The sequence below is a fragment of the Temnothorax curvispinosus genome, unplaced genomic scaffold (genome assembly GCF_003070985.1).
Source record: "Temnothorax curvispinosus isolate PA1 unplaced genomic scaffold, ASM307098v1 QBEX01007608.1, whole genome shotgun sequence".
NCBI classification, from domain to species: Eukaryota; Metazoa; Arthropoda; class Insecta; order Hymenoptera; family Formicidae; genus Temnothorax; species Temnothorax curvispinosus.
In genome coordinates this window covers 269,275-286,800 of record NW_020217388.1, presented here as the reverse complement: position 1 = coordinate 286,800, position 17,526 = coordinate 269,275, and the positions used below count along the sequence as shown (strand labels likewise).

At 35.5% G+C, this 17,526-nt stretch overlaps 1 protein-coding gene across 3 annotated transcripts in view; it reads right to left on the bottom strand.

Moving 5' to 3' along the window:
* Nucleotides 1-7,174: 7,174 nt before the first annotated feature.
* LOC112457197 (insulin-like receptor) overlaps nt 7,175-17,526 on the bottom strand; it is a 57,890-nt gene continuing 47,538 nt past the window's right edge. For 2 of the 3 annotated variants that reach the window (XM_025020121.1, XM_025020122.1), the window contains exons 6-12: nt 13,578-14,972; nt 12,961-13,244; nt 12,255-12,632; nt 11,521-12,056; nt 10,945-11,437; nt 10,623-10,867; nt 9,880-10,534 (exon numbers count right to left, since the gene is read on the bottom strand). In XM_025020121.1, the coding sequence (XP_024875889.1) occupies nt 9,880-10,534; nt 10,623-10,867; nt 10,945-11,437; nt 11,521-12,056; nt 12,255-12,632; nt 12,961-13,244; nt 13,578-14,972 (3,986 nt within the window). Of the gene's footprint in view, nt 10,535-10,622; nt 10,868-10,944; nt 11,438-11,520; nt 12,057-12,254; nt 12,633-12,960; nt 13,245-13,577; nt 14,973-17,526 lie in introns of all 3 variants that reach the window. The other variant, XM_025020123.1, reaches the window with a different exon arrangement.

The window sequence follows — 17,526 nt, the reverse complement described above, 5'->3', positions numbered from 1 at the left end:
TCTGAAAATTTCGTGGTAAAACAGACCTGTCTCCAGCATCCCCTTAAATACACGTAATATAATTGCATAAAGAAATGATAAATAATGAGAATAAATATGTAAGATCTGTGACATGTACAACTTCGGCGTCTTGAGTCTTGAGAATGTTTTCACCAGTCTGATGGCAGCAGTCTAACAATTAGTCTCAGTCTACAATAGGCGTTTTTAAGTCTTAAGCCCTAAGAAATTGATCGATCACAATCAATTATTCTCTTCAAATTGAACTGTGATTGAACTATTTCTTATGACTTAAAATACCTATTGTAGACCGGGACTTAATAGAAGCTCTAACAAGTCTTCTAACAATAAGTTAGATTAGTTTTTTGGTAAATGTTTAGTATAACGCTCTCCCCTCCGATTTTCTTACAACTTTGTAAAATTGTTTATTTCTGTGTGTAAAAAACATTCTGAGAAGGAAAATCGTCGCTCAGGTCTCGTTTTTTTTAAATTTAATTTCAAAGTTTTGATGTCGGTAAGGTAGGAAAATGATAATTTACGTTTTTAAAATATTGCGCAACTTTATTTGTTACTATATTCACAAATTAAGTTGTCCGCATACTCATTAACGGTGCCATTTAGGTTAAAATTTTATGGTTGTGAAATACTGTAGTGGCCAAAATTGATAAATTGATAAATTGTGATTTTCGTTAAAGCACTGCACACACACACGTGTGTATGCACTGCTTTATAGAAGTTGTGATTTTCGTTAAAGCAGGGCACAAACACACGTGAGTATGCCCTGCTTTATAGAAGTTGTAATTTTCGTTAAAGCAGGGCGCTAAATACACGTGTGTATCCCCTGCTTTATAGAAGTTGTGATTTTCGTTAAAGCAGGGCACACACACACACACACACACACACACGTATGTATGCCTTGCTTTATAGAAGTTGTGATTTTCGTTAAAACAAGGCACACACGTGTGTATCCACTGCTTTATAAAAGTTATGATTTTCGCTCGGATTTTCGTTAAAGTAGGGCACACACATGTTTTAAGCAGATATTTTGTATTTAATTAGTAGACAGTTGTCACGTGACCTTCAAATGAAGTTGCGCAGTACTTTAAAAACGTAAATTATCATTTTCCTACCTTACCGACATCAAAACTTTGAAATTAAATTTAAAAAAAACGAGACCTAAGCGACGATTTTCCTTCTCAGAATGTTTTTTACACACAGAAATAAACAATTTTACAAAGTTTTAAGAAAATCGGAGAGGAGAGCGTTATACTAAACATTTACCAGTTTTTTTTACATGTATCTTGTATATTTGTATAACATACTGAATAAAAGGATATTATTAAAAAATTACCTTTTAAAAGAAAGGTAAAACAAGTTGCCAAGTGCATACGTCAATATAAAAAACTGTTATATATTTTAAAAATGTATTGTACAAAATTATTTTAAAATATCCAATCAAAAATATAAAATAATTGTGTATTGTAATATAAATTGTGTTTATTTCCATAAAAAGAATGTTTAGGTGAATAATAATTATTGTAATATTGTAATAATACGTGTTATAATAATATTTAATAATTTTAAAAATGTCAAAAATGTTTTTCAAAAAAAGTATTAATCATATAAATCAGAAATTTGCGCCAAATAAAAAGTTAAATATGATAAACGTTTTAAAAAATTAAACATAGTTAATAAGAAGATATAGAACATGATTATAAAAACAAACTATTTAAATCTTCAAATTCTATTTTCTTATTTTATGTTAATTTTACACAAAATTAACTTCAAAGTACAACGAAGATCGCATTCATTTTGTGTTGAAATAGTAACATATATAGTATATGTATTATTAGTGCCATCGTTTGACATATCCATATTGTGTGAAATTAATAAAAAAAACTTTGAGTGGACCATTTGGGACATGCAATATATGTTAAATTTAACACGAATTTTTCAACTGCGTAACAGGCGTTCGATGTTTTTCCTTCACAAAAAGATTTTTTATTAAAAAACTGGTATTTGGTAAATAAAGTTTGTTTCTCTTCCTCTGCGTACAGCGCGTATCATATAGTTAATAATAGTGAATACATTTTTTAATGTAAAGATAATCGGATATATCTAAATTTGTCAAGCATTGCCCCGGGCGCGGGCACATCAATACCTTCGAGGGGATGCCGCGACACAGGAGGGGGAAGAGACAGTTAAAGATATACAGTGACATACGAGAAATCGTCGCCCCTCCATAGCGCGGTCCTATACTCTTACAATGATGTTACAAATTAAATGTTTACATCTACGACTATCCGCAGCAACGGTTGTGCCTGGTAACCATCGGCTCTCGTTACCAAGGCCGAGGTGACTTCGGTTCTCGTGCTCTTCGTCCGCACGAATGTTTCATCATCATTTTACATCCCCCGTACACACGTTCGTGTGGCGCTAAAAGACGTGACTTAAAAAAGATAAACAGAAAATCGTCGCACTATTCGCGCGCGCAACAAAAAAATTATCCTTAATCTAGAAAGAAATGATGCCTTGCTAATTTGTTAGTGCGCTAAAACACCCAATTATCTGCTACGCTATCGTCGTCGCGCCGTACAGCGAGGAATCATTTAAATTTCCGTGTAATGCGTTTGATGACGTTACATGGCGACGCGCAAAATTACAAGTATACAAGCGATTATGCACGACACGTCGTATTATCGTAGAATAATGAAGGATTTAAAGATGACGCGAATCACGCGAGACGAGGATCCAATTTCGATGATATTACTGATGTTGCGCGCTCATGCTTCATTCATAATGTATCTTTTTTTTTCCTCGTAGGTTTATCTTTCATCGTGGCAGTGGCGTTTGCTTCAAGTTCAAAAAGGAAAATATACACTAACGTTTGTGCATCACTCAAAAGAATCTCTATACAAATGGTTTGCCCTCGTAATATGCATGGTATTCAAGTGTATTCCTCCATACAGCGCACGGGTTGCTTACACACATTTTCAAAGTGGTATGGTAAATCCGCGCCTCTTGGAAACTCTGTTAAAATCGACCTATGTCACTTTACATTAAATAATATTAATTATAGATATATTAATCGATCTGTATTTCAAAACCGGCAACTGAACAACACTTGATCGTGAAACGATAAGTATATCGCGTATCGTGGTCGCAGCATCACGCACGCGATTATTACAAGACATTATAGGCTAATCTTTGATTCGGTATCCCTTTACTGCCCTTTTACGAGGACGTAATTATTTTATTTATACGCGTTAACATTGCATCAGAGGTGAATAAATCCATCTAACGACTATGATAATTAACAGAAGGACACAAGCGTACATCAGCTCCATAGAGATCGATGTTAACGATAAATATTCTTCGGCATTAAACCTGTGGAAAACGAGTATTTCGTTTCTTCGTTTTTTCTTTTTTTTTACATTCGCGCTTTTTTTTTATTGAGAAGCTTTGCATACGAACGCATACGCGTCTTGTCGACTAATATATGTGCATTAACTTTATTTAAAACATACTTTTATAAACATACTTCCGTTCATCATTCATCCGCACTTTACAGTCCAACATCACATAACACTCTCGCCATATAATTCGTTCGCATACTTGCGTGCTTTAGCCAAAAATCGATTGAAGCACAAGCATTTGCAGGCTGAATCCGCAAAACAGGTTGTTGCGCAAAGCATCGTCGAGAAACGGAGATAAAAAAAAAGGAACGTTCCGAATTTGTATACATATATGTACAATCTTTGCACATCTGTATCACAACTGATAGCAAATTGTGGTCTGGACAATTTTGCCTGTATTGCGTTTGCAAATTAACAGTTTGAGCATTATATAGCGTGTGACCATTCATCTTCGATAATTTGAATAAGGTAACGATAATATTGTCGTTTAAATAAACACAAAATATTCTGTGTAAAATTGTTAAAAATAAATATCTGTGATATATACTATCGTAATACTGCTTGAACACAATGAACAATTGAAGTGTACCTACGCACACTTATTTGAATAAGCGCGCATGTTCTGTGAGTGATAGTTCTACGATAAGCACAGAAAACATATAATTAAATGATGAAAAAATTTCTCATATTTTCTCAGAAAATTTTTAAGAATTGAGACTTGTGAAAAATTCTGAAAAAATACAAAATTTTTCAGATACCCACTTTCAGAAATAATTGGATGAGGATTTTCGGAATATTTCAGTATTCATGTGTATAAAAATTTCTGATAAATAACATATATTTTCTCATATTTATTCAGATTTCTACAAAGATGTGTTGGCGGGAAAAATCTGAAGTATTTCATTATTATTTTGTCTGAGTTTTTCTGAAAAACGTTCCAATTCGTATTCGTAAAAAAGCCTGAAGAATTCTAAAAATTCTAAGAAAGTCTGAAAATTTTTTTAGAAATTCTGATTAATAATATGAAAAATTCTGAAACATTTTTCCACCAGGAACAGTATATATATATATATATATATGTATATATATACACATGTGTGTGTGTGTGTGTGTGTGTATACACCAGCTGTCGTGTAATACGATCTAATAAAAATAATAGTATTCATGTGTTCATACAATAGGAACGATTGGACATGTCGTTAAAAAGCACGTATAACTCTGATAAAAAATAAACTGATTTTTGAAGTGACGTCTTCTTTGAAATATCTAAATCTATAAAAAGAACATATAAAAGATTGCAATTATCCTGGATAACTCCGCAACGCGGTCCTACTATTTGTTGCTAGTTTTATAAACGTATCTGTACTCCTTTTTTTTAAAATGAAACTAACGTGATCTTTGTGAATGAAACTAACGTGATGTTGAAAACTTATTATATAGAAAGTAAAATCGTACTATAAAATCTATGACAAAAATCAGACTATAAAATAGAACAAAATGTTTCGTGTGAATTCAGTTAAAATAAAAGGACTCTGTTATATTGTAATGTTATTCATTTTACGGTATTACCTCATTGTCACGGAACTTGAGCAATCTAATATTGAGCAGTTATAGCAGTCGCGTAACTTATTTCGCAAAGTGAAAAAATAGTAAAGTGACATGAAGAATGGTAGAACATAAATATGGTTTGAAATTATATATTAGAATATATTGATGTAACGCTATGAGATATACACGATATTGTATCAAAGATCTCGTCTATTATTTGTATAAATATAGCAATGATAAGAATTGTGAACAGAATTGCGAACGGTGTTTAAGATTAAAAGAATAATCTGAATAAAAACAGCATGTGGGTGTAAAATCTTTGCTGTCACAATAAGAAACCTCATAATAAGGGCTTTTTTTTACTGCAAGATTATTTTATTAGATATATACCGTAAAAATTTATCCGTAAGAAAAGAATTGTGTATAACAGAATATCGAGTTGCAAAACGTGGACCAAAATATTCCCTAATGTAAAAAAAAAATCAATGCGTCTCCCGAATTCTATCGTGAGGTATCGATGTAACAAGTTTCGAAATACGAAGGGCATGATTATGTCGGATGCGAAAGGAATCGAGTCGCCGTGTAATGCTCATATATATTTGCAACAGGTGCGTTAAATATCAACTAATCGATAGCGTCTCAAAATTGCGTTTGCGCTAAACTCGTCTGCGCTCGTTTACACAGCATAAATACAAATAAATTAACAGATCGAGATAGAGTAATCCTATGTCAGAGTTTCTCGACGTCGAGGATGATTAGAGTTATGTGCTTCAGTCTAAGATCAGCGGAGGACTTGATTATTCGCGCGACGCAGGGGCTTCGCGCCTCGCTTCAATTTTTTTGTTTTTTAACGATAAAGTAAATGCCGTTTCTCTGCCTCGTGCCCGATACTCCACGATTCTTTTCCAACATTGATACAGATGTACATTGATCTATCGGCACGTGGCCGACACCCTCAAATCTTTGTGATTTACGTATAACGTTTAAACAGATCACACGCTTGTCAAATCAATCGATACGCACGTCAACACAGGCACACACTTTTCTGCACACTTTTATATAGTTACACGATTTCCAGACATGATTACGTGCTACCTTAAAATCTGCAAGTTACTCTCTAATATATTACAGAGCTATTAAACTATAGGCCTAAATTTTAGCGATCGCGCGCCGTTCTTATAATACGGAGACTCGCGGCCATATAGGAAACATTTCGTGTTAATCTTACGATACTTATTTCGTATATAGTACATGTACATGGTCTAAGCGTTAACTGCGTTTGTCTGTTATTATACTAGATACAATACGAGCGAGGCTTATTATTACGATACATCGGCCGATAATTAATCCGTCGTTAGTCGTGTTCCTTCTCTGCTTAACTCCGGGAATTTAACGCGCACTTAGATTTTTACCACCTTTCGTTCCAAAACGCGCGTTTTTGCGCGTCAAAGCATTCCGCTTAAAAAAAAGTTAAAGTTGAAAGGAAGAAACGGATTATGTATAATATATAAACGGATTATGTATAATATATGTCTATGTTAAACGAAATCGTCAGAGTTGCGAAGGACAAAAAAGGTTCGCCGTGATCCAAGGCTCTATGTACGCTATATCCCGATAAAATTCGATCATTTCGTCAAGTTCAGAATACGTTCGCAATCAGAGATAACAGCATTCCGATAAATAAATGCCTCATCGCTTAGCTTGGCACGTTGGAAGTGAACAAAATTTCCGAGCGTGTAAAAAAAAAAGAGTATGATAATCGTGTGATTGTTAGTCTGGAATCGCTAAAAGCGATGGAGAAGAAAAGGGGTTGAATAGCGGATACTTCTTAAAAAAATAGTGGTGACACAGAAATTGAGCTTTTTACGCGTGTTATCTAATTACATTTTTTCATCTTATGTCTGTACACAAGCTGTGACGCTGCGTCTTTTCTTTACATCCAATGTATTTTTACAAAATGTTGGGAATAGACATTTGCTATTAGGTCACTGGTATTTTACACGTTGATATATAGGGTATCCTGAGACTGAAACGTTACTCTTTTTTAATAAAAAATGCTTTGATAAATTCGGGATCTGTTTTTGAATGGTTAGTTCCGAAGAAACTTGAAAAAATTTTGCGCGAGCTACATTTAAATATAATAAATAATAAAATAAAATTTTAATGCCTAAAACATAGCGTGTATACATGTATTATATAATTATACTCTTTTATTTCGAATTGCACTATAAAATAATAATTTTATTTATATATATTATTAGATATTATGTGTGTGTATGTGTAAATGACAAGAAAAAACCTTGTGTGTTTTATTTTAACAAAGATCTGATTTTTGTGTGACCATTTAATAAATTGGGTACGAAATATTGAAAGTTAAATGATTCCAACGAGGAATATTCATCTAAATAGCATCGACAAAAGATTAATATCACACGCAATTTCATCAAGAAATCTGTGAAAAATTATACAATGATTTCAGATACCCCATATATTGTTTTACCGCATTTGCTCTGAGCAATCATCGAATCAAAGTGGCATGGGTCGTATGCGCGCGACGTTGTAGGAACAACCGTGGATCGCACTAATAAATCTCGTAGTGGACTAAATATACCTTCAAACGAATGCGCAGTGTAAGAACGAAATAAATCATCAAAAGGAGGGTGTGTTTGCGGATATGGAACAGTCTGGAACTTCTACCATTTTGTCTTGCATCTTTAACTTACTGAGAGATTACGGATGTATAGTGGGATTAGCTAATCAGTCTTGTGTTAGAGGCTCGTTATGTCTAGACTCAACTGCATTACGTTGCGTTGCTCGTACAATAACTCTTTCCTCATTTCATTAGGATTCATCCAATATTATTTATCTCGCGACTGTAACGATTACACGGGTTCAACCTTTTCTCGTCCGTCGTCAATCTTGTTTCTCACTGGGCTCTAAGACAGTCTACGTTCTCTCGTCTCTACTCAAAAGCATGGTGTATGCCTCTGAATTTCATAGTTTATTTCGTGGAGCAACGCAGAAACGATAAGAGCGATATCTTACGCCGCGGACTGTTGTAGCCGTTTACGGTGTATAAATACTGTGGATGATCCTATTGCACGATATGGAGACTATAAATTCATGACTGTAGATTGCACGGTGAATCTTTGCGGAATATGTCAACTTTCAGTCGAAAAGTGGTATTGGTTCGCAATGAAAAATATGCTGTATCTTCCTCGTTGGAAGATATTACAAGAGGCATATTGTAGGAGGCAAAATGCGATTTCATGTGCCAGCTCCACGAAATAGTACAGTTACGTACATAGCATATAGCCTATGTCAATATGTACAAGGTATGTCAGGAAAATTTCAGAAGCACAATAGCAACTAAAAGAAATTTTGACAGAATTACTTATTGCTCATTTCATATAAATATCTAACGCATCAGATTCAACAAAGTTCACCTTCGGAACGTCGAATTTCTTTTACATATTATTGTGATCGTTAATTTGTTCAGCCCTGAAACTTTTCAAACATACATATAGCTTTGTTTCGTTTTGTTTTTTGGATCTCTATATTTGCGAGATTGTCTAGAATGAGAAAAATACGTACTTTTATAATATTTGATCGTGTCAGAATTTTGAAATTAAATTATAATATTAATATTAAATTTAAAGATTAGACACTAATTGTTTTCATTTAAGATTTCATCATAATTACAATATAAAAAGATTAAAATAAAAGCTATGAACTTTTTGCAAATTATATCGCAAATGCTCATTAATTGTACGGTCGCTACTGAAAAAAGCCTTTCAATTTAAAAAAAAGGATCCTTACTCTCTAATTCTCCTACTATGTATCGAACAATTGGTGGATTCAGAACTCTTAGATTAACTGATACAATAAAGTCAAAAATATTAAAACAATAGTAGAAAACATAAATATAATAGAACTTTATAAATTAGAGGAACGCGATATATTTGCTAAGTCCATACACTTATTCTGAATCACCCCCTCTACACACATACTTTCCAACATATCTATATCACTATACGAGTTCAAAGCTTAAAATCATGCAAAGTGGCGACTAGGCGTAATTCACAAAATTTATAAAAGGTGGTCTTTTTGCTGTGAACAAAATGTCGTACCAACGCGGTAGTCGACCTAATTGCCACTTTGGTGTACCATATTTACTATAAACTCGGAGAAAAAATAAACCAATGCTATACAATATAGTTACAGCAGAAATTGCGCAAAAAGCGTATCTTGCGACTGAAAACGAAACAGAAAGTCTATGATTTAAATAATAAACCTGCTTAATTCTTCGATACACGCTAGATAATTAATAGGGAGAGAAGTTACTACATGCTTGTCAGTAGATATAATAATGTGCATTGCCGATGGACAACCGCCATGCTTCAGCGGTTCAATTTCAAGATTTTTTACTTAAATCGCAACTGTCTATAATAACTCCACAATAACGGCGTCTTTAGTGTAAAGTAAACTCTCCATATTAACATATACTACAGCGACAACTTCAAAAAGACAGTATCTGATATAAATATATTCGCTGCTCGTTTCCAACATGCATCGCAGCGCAACAAATATATAATTAGCTGTACACGCGTAGCAATATTAATTACATTTAGAGAGACGGAATTAAGACATGGTAACACCCGTATAAGGAAACTCCATTTGTTTGTTAGGACCTGTACTCTTAGTTAGACGTCTAGACGTTTAAAATATAGACTTATGAGTATAACTCGTATGTTAGCTAGAACACACTAACATCCCTTTCATATACAGAAAACACTGCTCAATGTAATCCTTTCAAAACGATAATCCAATACGCTCATAAATTTGGCACAGACACTGCCTTTTTGTTGGAATACTCATATCCAATTCACTCCAAGTGATAAAATTTTGTACAGCGAAGCTACGTAGCCGTATTACCGATGTAACCGTTATTCAATGTTTCCGATTTGTTCATATAGTCGCCTGTGTGCTTGTTGTTTTCCGTTTTGTCACCATTGATCTGAATATCCATAACGTCCACTGATGGAAATTCTACATGTAAAGAAGTAATCTCCTTTTTGTCGATGCCTGACATGATTTCAGGACTTCTATTTTCGTAATCGGGATCGTCCCGAAACGTAGACGGATTTGGGCTATCGAGAAAATTTCGCTTAACTAAGCTTTGTGGACTTCCAGGCTTCCCTAGAGAACCTTGACTTACGTTACTGCGGGAAGTACTTTTCTTATATATAAAAGGCGAGCTTCTGACTGATTTAAGGCTGCCGTCTACAAAAGGCGAGTTTAACGTGTCCTTACTAGATACGAGCGAATCTCCAGAGATACCAAATTCATCGAATCCAGCTTTGGGTACTTTTGTAGAATTCATGTCATGGAAATTGGAAATAGCTTTTGAGGTTTCGCCATACGAATCTGCTCCATATCGTGGACTTAAGTTATTTTTAATACTGCAAGGCTCAAAACTTGCAAAATCACCAAAGTCTTGACGTAGTGGTGAATCTTCTTCTCCCTCGATTTCTTCCTCCCGCAAATCTTGTAGAGCAACCATTTCTAGATCTCTGTTTAAATTAAATAATAAAATTACACACATTTAATCATTCAAATATGCAAATTATTATATTAATTGATATAAGATTATATACTTACTGGTCATTTTGTGGTGAATGCGAATTATTTTGATTTCGAGCTTCGATTCCTTCCGGGCTATGATAAAAGCTAACATTCTCAAAATCTTCTATACTAACTTCTTGCAATAACAGCGTCTCGATGTCTATAAAGGTAGGTCTTCTCGTGGCTCTATGATTCCAGGTACGTCTCATTAAATTATACAGTGAGTCGGGACAATTTTCCGGTCGTTCCATAACTCCTCCTTCAATTACATAACGCAATACCTAAAAAACATACAATAATTTAGAGAAACGTATAATGTAATAACCGAAGGCGATTTTGTTGCAGAATTTGTATTCACCTGATCATTTGACAAGCCTTGATATGGTTGTGAAGCTAGCGTTACCATTTCCCATAGAACAACTCCGTAACTCCAAACGTCAGAAAAACTGGTAAATACACCGTCTTTCAAACTTTCTGGTGCCATCCATCTGACTGGTAGCAGCCCCTTGGAGCCTTTTCGATAATAATCAGTTTCATATATGTCTCTTGTCATGCCAAAGTCGCCGATCTTTACAGTAAGATCTTCGGCTACCATACAATTGCGAGCAGCCAAATCTCTGTGAACAAATTTCTTCGCGGAGAGATAAGACATGCCGTCCGCAATTTCGACTGCCATTTGCAAGATATCTCTCAATGTCGGAGGATATTTGGAGTTCTCGCATACGTCCGGTCGATGACTTCTCAAATACGTCTTCAAATCGCCATTCACCATCAGTTCCATAACTACCAATGTAGGTTGACCTTGTGACACTACGCCCAGTAGTCTGACAACGTGATGTGTGTCAAAAGCCCTTCAACGAGAAAATTATAATAAATTAGAATTCAGATAGAAAAATATAATATTACTAGAGAGGAAGTAATTAATTTCTCTTACTTCATGACGGACGCTTCGTTAAGGAACTCTATCCGTTCACGGTCGGTTGCGTTTTCATTTACAGTTTTCACGGCGCACCGCACTTCCGGTTTGCCTTTTACGACATCCTTGGCCAATCCTTCGTATACCATGCCAAAAGAACCATTCCCTAATTCTCGTAATAATTGAATGTTCTTTCTGGACACCTCCCACTCGTCCGGTACGTAACTCGTGCTCACATATTCTGGATTCACTGTCGCAATAAGCCTCATACTGGGCACATTTCGCATTGATCTTTTTTTAAATATGTAGAATATTGTCAAAAAACTGAATATTATGATAAAGCCCAATATCGACCAAAAGAAAATCCAAAATGTACTGAACGTGCCATATTCCGGTATATAAAAATATTTTACTTCGGTATATGCGCCATTTCCAGCTAAGCTCGTAGCTCGTACTTTTACGGAATAATTTCCAGTAGAAAGTTCCTTCAAGACATACGAGTTGCCCATATTGGCAAAATCGCGTCTTGTAATGCATACCACCGTTGCTTTTATCTGTACAATATAGAAAAAGCTTATATTACAACAATATATACAAGATAAACTCTGAATTAAAAATTATCTTTTTTCTCCCCAAAAGATCCTTTTTTTTTAAATATTTTTTTATCAAATTCTTCCCTTTTTCTCATCGAAAACATACCTGTTTGCAGTAATCTTGCTTAATAAATAGAAACTAAAAAGTATATTACTCACATTTTTAATATCAACTCTTTTATACTCGATCTGATACGTGACTATTAGGCCATTGGGTTGAGGTGGTTCATCCCAAGATAATGTAATAGTGAGACTGTTATTCTCGCCAGAATACTTCAATTTAAAGGTGTCCGGTGGAATATTGTCTGCGCTCTCCATCGCTAACGTACGGTAGGTTTTCATACTTTTCGTCGAGCAATTTTTATTCTTATCATTTATATCATTCTCAATTCGTTCCCGGCAAGCTTGAACCTCAATATTGTACGCAGCAAAGTGCCGGAGATTTCTCATGACGAAAGTAAGATTCGTGCTGGGTATTAATCGTTCGAATATAGTGACTGTACCATTCTCCACTTTATTGTTAGTGCTTTCTCTATCCTGAACATAACATATCGAGAATCATATTCAATTTTAAACAATGTAAAATACATGCGTAATTAAATGCAGTCCATCAAATGCTATTATTGACTCATTTCGTACTGATATTTTTACTATTATTTCTATCGAAGTTAATCTCTTAATCAATTTACGCATGATATAAAATACAGGAATAATGGTCTTTAAAATGTTACTTGTAAATATAAATAAATAAATAAGTAAAGTACATAAGTAAATAAAGTCCAGTACGCAATTTATTTCTTCATTTTTATATTGGTTTGTTCATAGCTAATAAACGTTATTGATTTCAGCGAATCTGAAATTTTACCTGTTCGTATGCAGACTCTTTGGCTAGATCCGCCGCGACTAACATTTCACTAGTGTGGCGCCTTCTACGCGCGTTAGACATTCGTTTTACATAAACTTGATTATGTAACGCGTTCTCAAAGGCGATCGAACTGGAAACTTCTTTCTCACGCATCGACTGATCCATTTCACGATCTGTACAGACGCACGAATCGGATTTTGTAAACTCCTTCTCTAGTTCAGTATGCTTCTTTTCTTCCTCCGCTATGACTTCCTCTGGTGCTTTTGCTTCAGGTAACGGCATAGCTGAAAGTAGTAACAATTTATTAATAATTAATTAATTAACTTTATTTTCCACAAAAATATATCACGTAATCAAAAAGTTTAACGCACTTATATTAATTGTAACAATCGTGAAATCATTGTTCAACAAAAAAATCGTTTTGTGTAGTTTTTTGGGCGCTAAAGACGATTTTATTTTACAAAATTACTCTATCAAAAAACTACGGGAAACGTTATCCTCGTTTTCGTGCTCGAAAATGTCATTTTTTATTGAACAACGTAACTAATACTTATATAAAAGAAAAATTTTCTTTATATTATATTACTATATTGAAAAAATAAAGTGATTTGAATTACGTTCATCGCAGTAATTCCTCTGGTCGATGAAATTCGGATCATCGGGCTCCCATCGACCGACAATTCGATAATGTGTTAAATTTCCATTTTTGTGTAGCGGCGGAAACCAGGATATCACCAGTTCATTGCTAGAATTACTCCAAGTCGATAAGGCTCTGGGCGAACTAGGCGCATCCGGCAGCGTCGTAAAGTACTTGACTTTACTCTGCGCGCCTGACTTTTCCGTGGCTATGGTGTAAGTCTTAACGTAATAAGCATACTGAGTATATGGCTTCAGCAGAGTCAGTATGTGAGTGTGATAGACAGGCTCTTGTGATTCCGTGCCGTTGTGAGACTGCGGCGTCGTGCTCTCAGCGGAAACGTCCTCCACCCGCCAGCCATCACCGCCGCAAGCATCGCGGCCATCATACATTGTTATGTTCTGATTAGGTGCTTCGATGAAGTAAACAACGTAACCCAAAAGGGACCTGGTATCGTGGTGCGTAAAGGCCTTCCACTCGATAATAGCTCCCCTAGATGATTTCTTGGTGACCTTAGTCTTTAGCTCGGTGACGTTACAAGCGACCTTGTCTCCGTTGCTGCTGGATGCCACATCGTGATCAGTGAATTCTTCCAACTTGGCCTTCTCCCGCAACTTTTCGATCTCGTGCAGACACAATTTCGGGTTGAAATGAAAGAAGAGCTTAGCGGGACCTTTCTGGGACATGATAGTGATGTTTGGATGCGTGTTCCAATCCCAGAGCTCCTGAAGATTCTGATTATCGAGCACGGCGAGACTGTACTTGTTGTTCTCGAGTTGGTTACCGCGTATCACGCGCAGATTCTTCAGAAAGTTTAGAGATATCAGCGGGAAGCTGCGGACGATCTTCAAATAGCCGTCTATCTCCTCGATCGTGCTTAGACTGTCCTCGAGTTCCTTTACGATGTTCTTGCCACCGCGTATCTGTATCTCGAGGCTACCTGCGATGTGCGTACACCCGCGTAATTTTTGTGCCGAAGCGATGTTGTCCACGTTCGCCCCAGAGCATTCCTTCCGACACGATCGACCTACACACTCTTTGCAGGTCGGATTGCCATGCTCCTCGCCCTCCATATAACCCACCGGGCACTCCATCACGCATCTAGTGTCGAACGGCCTGTATGGGCGCAGCTTCACATTATCCGACGCCTCGCGCGGCTTCAGCATCTGACGACATTCCTGCTCCTCAATGCAACGCCGATTCATGAACTCGAATTTGCCCGCCGGGCAACGGTCTTTGCACTCCTCGTTCACTACTACGTTTCTGCAAACAATGCAATCACTGGCCGTCGGTCCCGTGCATCCACCCAGGCAGAACGGATGACAACATTCTCCTGTATCGTCGCAAGCTCTATTCTCGCACTTCTGATCGCATACTGTAAGAAGACAATCGTTACGTTAAAAGGAGGTGTCAAACCGCTTAAAACCGCTTACCGCGTTTCTCTCCGTCAATTCAGTAAATAATAACTTGCGAGCGATAGAATCATTGTGTTTGTGTGGTGGAATTTTAATCGGATATATTTATATACGACACTTAAAGAGATAAGGTATATAAACTGATGAGAGTCTGGGAGACAAGGAGCAAGGACTGGAAGCTATAAAAAGAATAGTGAAGGAAAAAGCAAAGAAGGAAGAAGAGGCAAAAGCAGAGGACGAGGATTCTAGGATATAAAAAAGAGAAATAATAAGAAAATTAATAGAAAAGAAGTAGAAGAGTCTGTACATACAAGTGACAGAACAATTAAGAGAGGCTAAGAAATGTTGGTGAAGTTGGCATATCATTTTCCAGCAGATCAAAAATAAAAGAGAGTTCTTGTCGCATGCAGTCGAGTTCTATAGTTCCTGATACTTTTTAAGTAATAGTTCTGGTGATTTTACCTAAAAAATAGTCGATCGAAAAAATGATCTGCTAACTTCCCGTAGCAGATCATTTTCTAGCAGATCAAAAATAAAAAAGAGTTCTTCTCGCATATAGTTGAGTTCTATAGTTCCTCATACTTTTTAGTGATAGTTTTGGTAATTTTGCCAAAAAAATCCATTGAAAAAATTATCTGCTAGTTTTCCATAGCATAGAGTGAGATGCCGACGAAATCTCGGAGTTCCGATTTATATAAAACATTTTTCGAATAGTTCTGAACATACTGAAGCATTTTCTAAAAATTCGAAGTATAGGTTCCAATTGAAAATCCGTACGAATAAACCGGGCTAACTAAGAACCAGCGCGGTAAATGATGCGCGAAAGTTTTATTTATATTTTTATTTTACATATTTTCCAACCTTTGACTGCGTGCCGACTAGATTTGTCAGACTTGAAACACAGCTCCGGTTGGAGTAGTAAAATCCTTCCCCCTTACATCCCTTAGTTAAATCGATTTGATTTAATTTTTGATGCTATTATGCATCTAAATAACTGTAAAGAAATCATTGCGAAAAATATTACCTCAGCCAGAGTTCGAACCTGAAACTTTCTTCATTCCGTGAAGATCGTACCAATTCGACCACTGAGATATATAACGCGGCGCTCGAACGATATAAATTTATTAAAAGATTATACAATATTGTTAGTGCAGGAAACTTTTTAGAAAATGCAGAAATATGTTCAGAACTATTCGAAAAATATTTTAGATAAACCGGAACTCCAACATTTTGCACAAAATATCACTCTATTCTCTCTAAGTACGCGGCGCTCGGGCAATATAAATTTATTAAAAAATCATACAACATTGCTAGTGTCGGGAACTTTTTAGAAAATGCTTCAGTATGTTCAGAACTATTCGAAAAATATTTTACATAAACCGGAACTCCGAGATTCTACACAGCATATCACTCTGTTCTCTCTAAGTACGCGGCGCTCGGGCAATATAAATTTATTAAAAAATCATACAACATTGCTAGTGTCGGGAACTCTTTAGAAAATGCTTCAATATGTTCAGAACTATTCGAAAAATATTTTACATAAACTAGAACTCTGACATTTCGTACAGCATATCACTCTATTCTCTCTAAATACTCGGCTTTCGGGCGGTATTAGTTTATAAAAAAATCATGTAACATTGCTAGTGCCGGGAACTTTTTAGAAAATGCTTCAGTATGTTCAGAACTATTCGAAAAATGTTTTATACAAATCGGAACTCCTAGATTTCGTCGGCATCTCACTCTATGGGCCGATATCACAGTCTCCGATTAACGTGATCCTCCGATTAAGCTCACTCTTCGTCTCTTTCTAGGGGGACAGTTAGAAAGAGATGCAGAGTGAGTTTAATCAGAAGGATCACGTTAATCGGAGACTGTGATATCGGCCCTATGTTATGGAAAAATAGCAGATAATTTTTTCAATGGATTTTTTTGCAAAAATTACCAGAACTATCACTAAAAAGTATTAGGAACTACAGTACTCGACTGTATGCGAGAACTTTTTTATTTTTGATCTGCTACGGGAACTTAGCAGATTATTTTTTCGATCGATTGTTTTTTGGGTAAAATCGCCAGAACTATTAAAAAGTATCAGGAACTGCGACAAGAACTTCCTTTTATTTTTGATCTGCTGGAAAATGATATGCCAACCTCACAAAGACGGTAATATTCTTTAATAAAGAGTAAATTTTATAAGCTGGAGTTTTGAGTTTTAGAGAGGGGAGTCTGAAATTGGAATTTTTTTTAGATTCAAGTTAATTTATATGATTAAAGCAAATATGCACAGAAGTAAATGTATAAATGTATAATTGTTAAAATGCAAAAATGTAGGCTAAAGGTAAAGTAATGCGAAGCAAATAGACAAGTTTAGAGGTATATTAGTTGAAAAAATGAAAGTATAACATTGTATGAAACGTTGTATTACACGAAAGTTTATCGGAAGCGGCAAGGCAGTGATTAAATAAATAATAATAATAATAATAATAATAATAATAATAATAATAATAATAATAATAA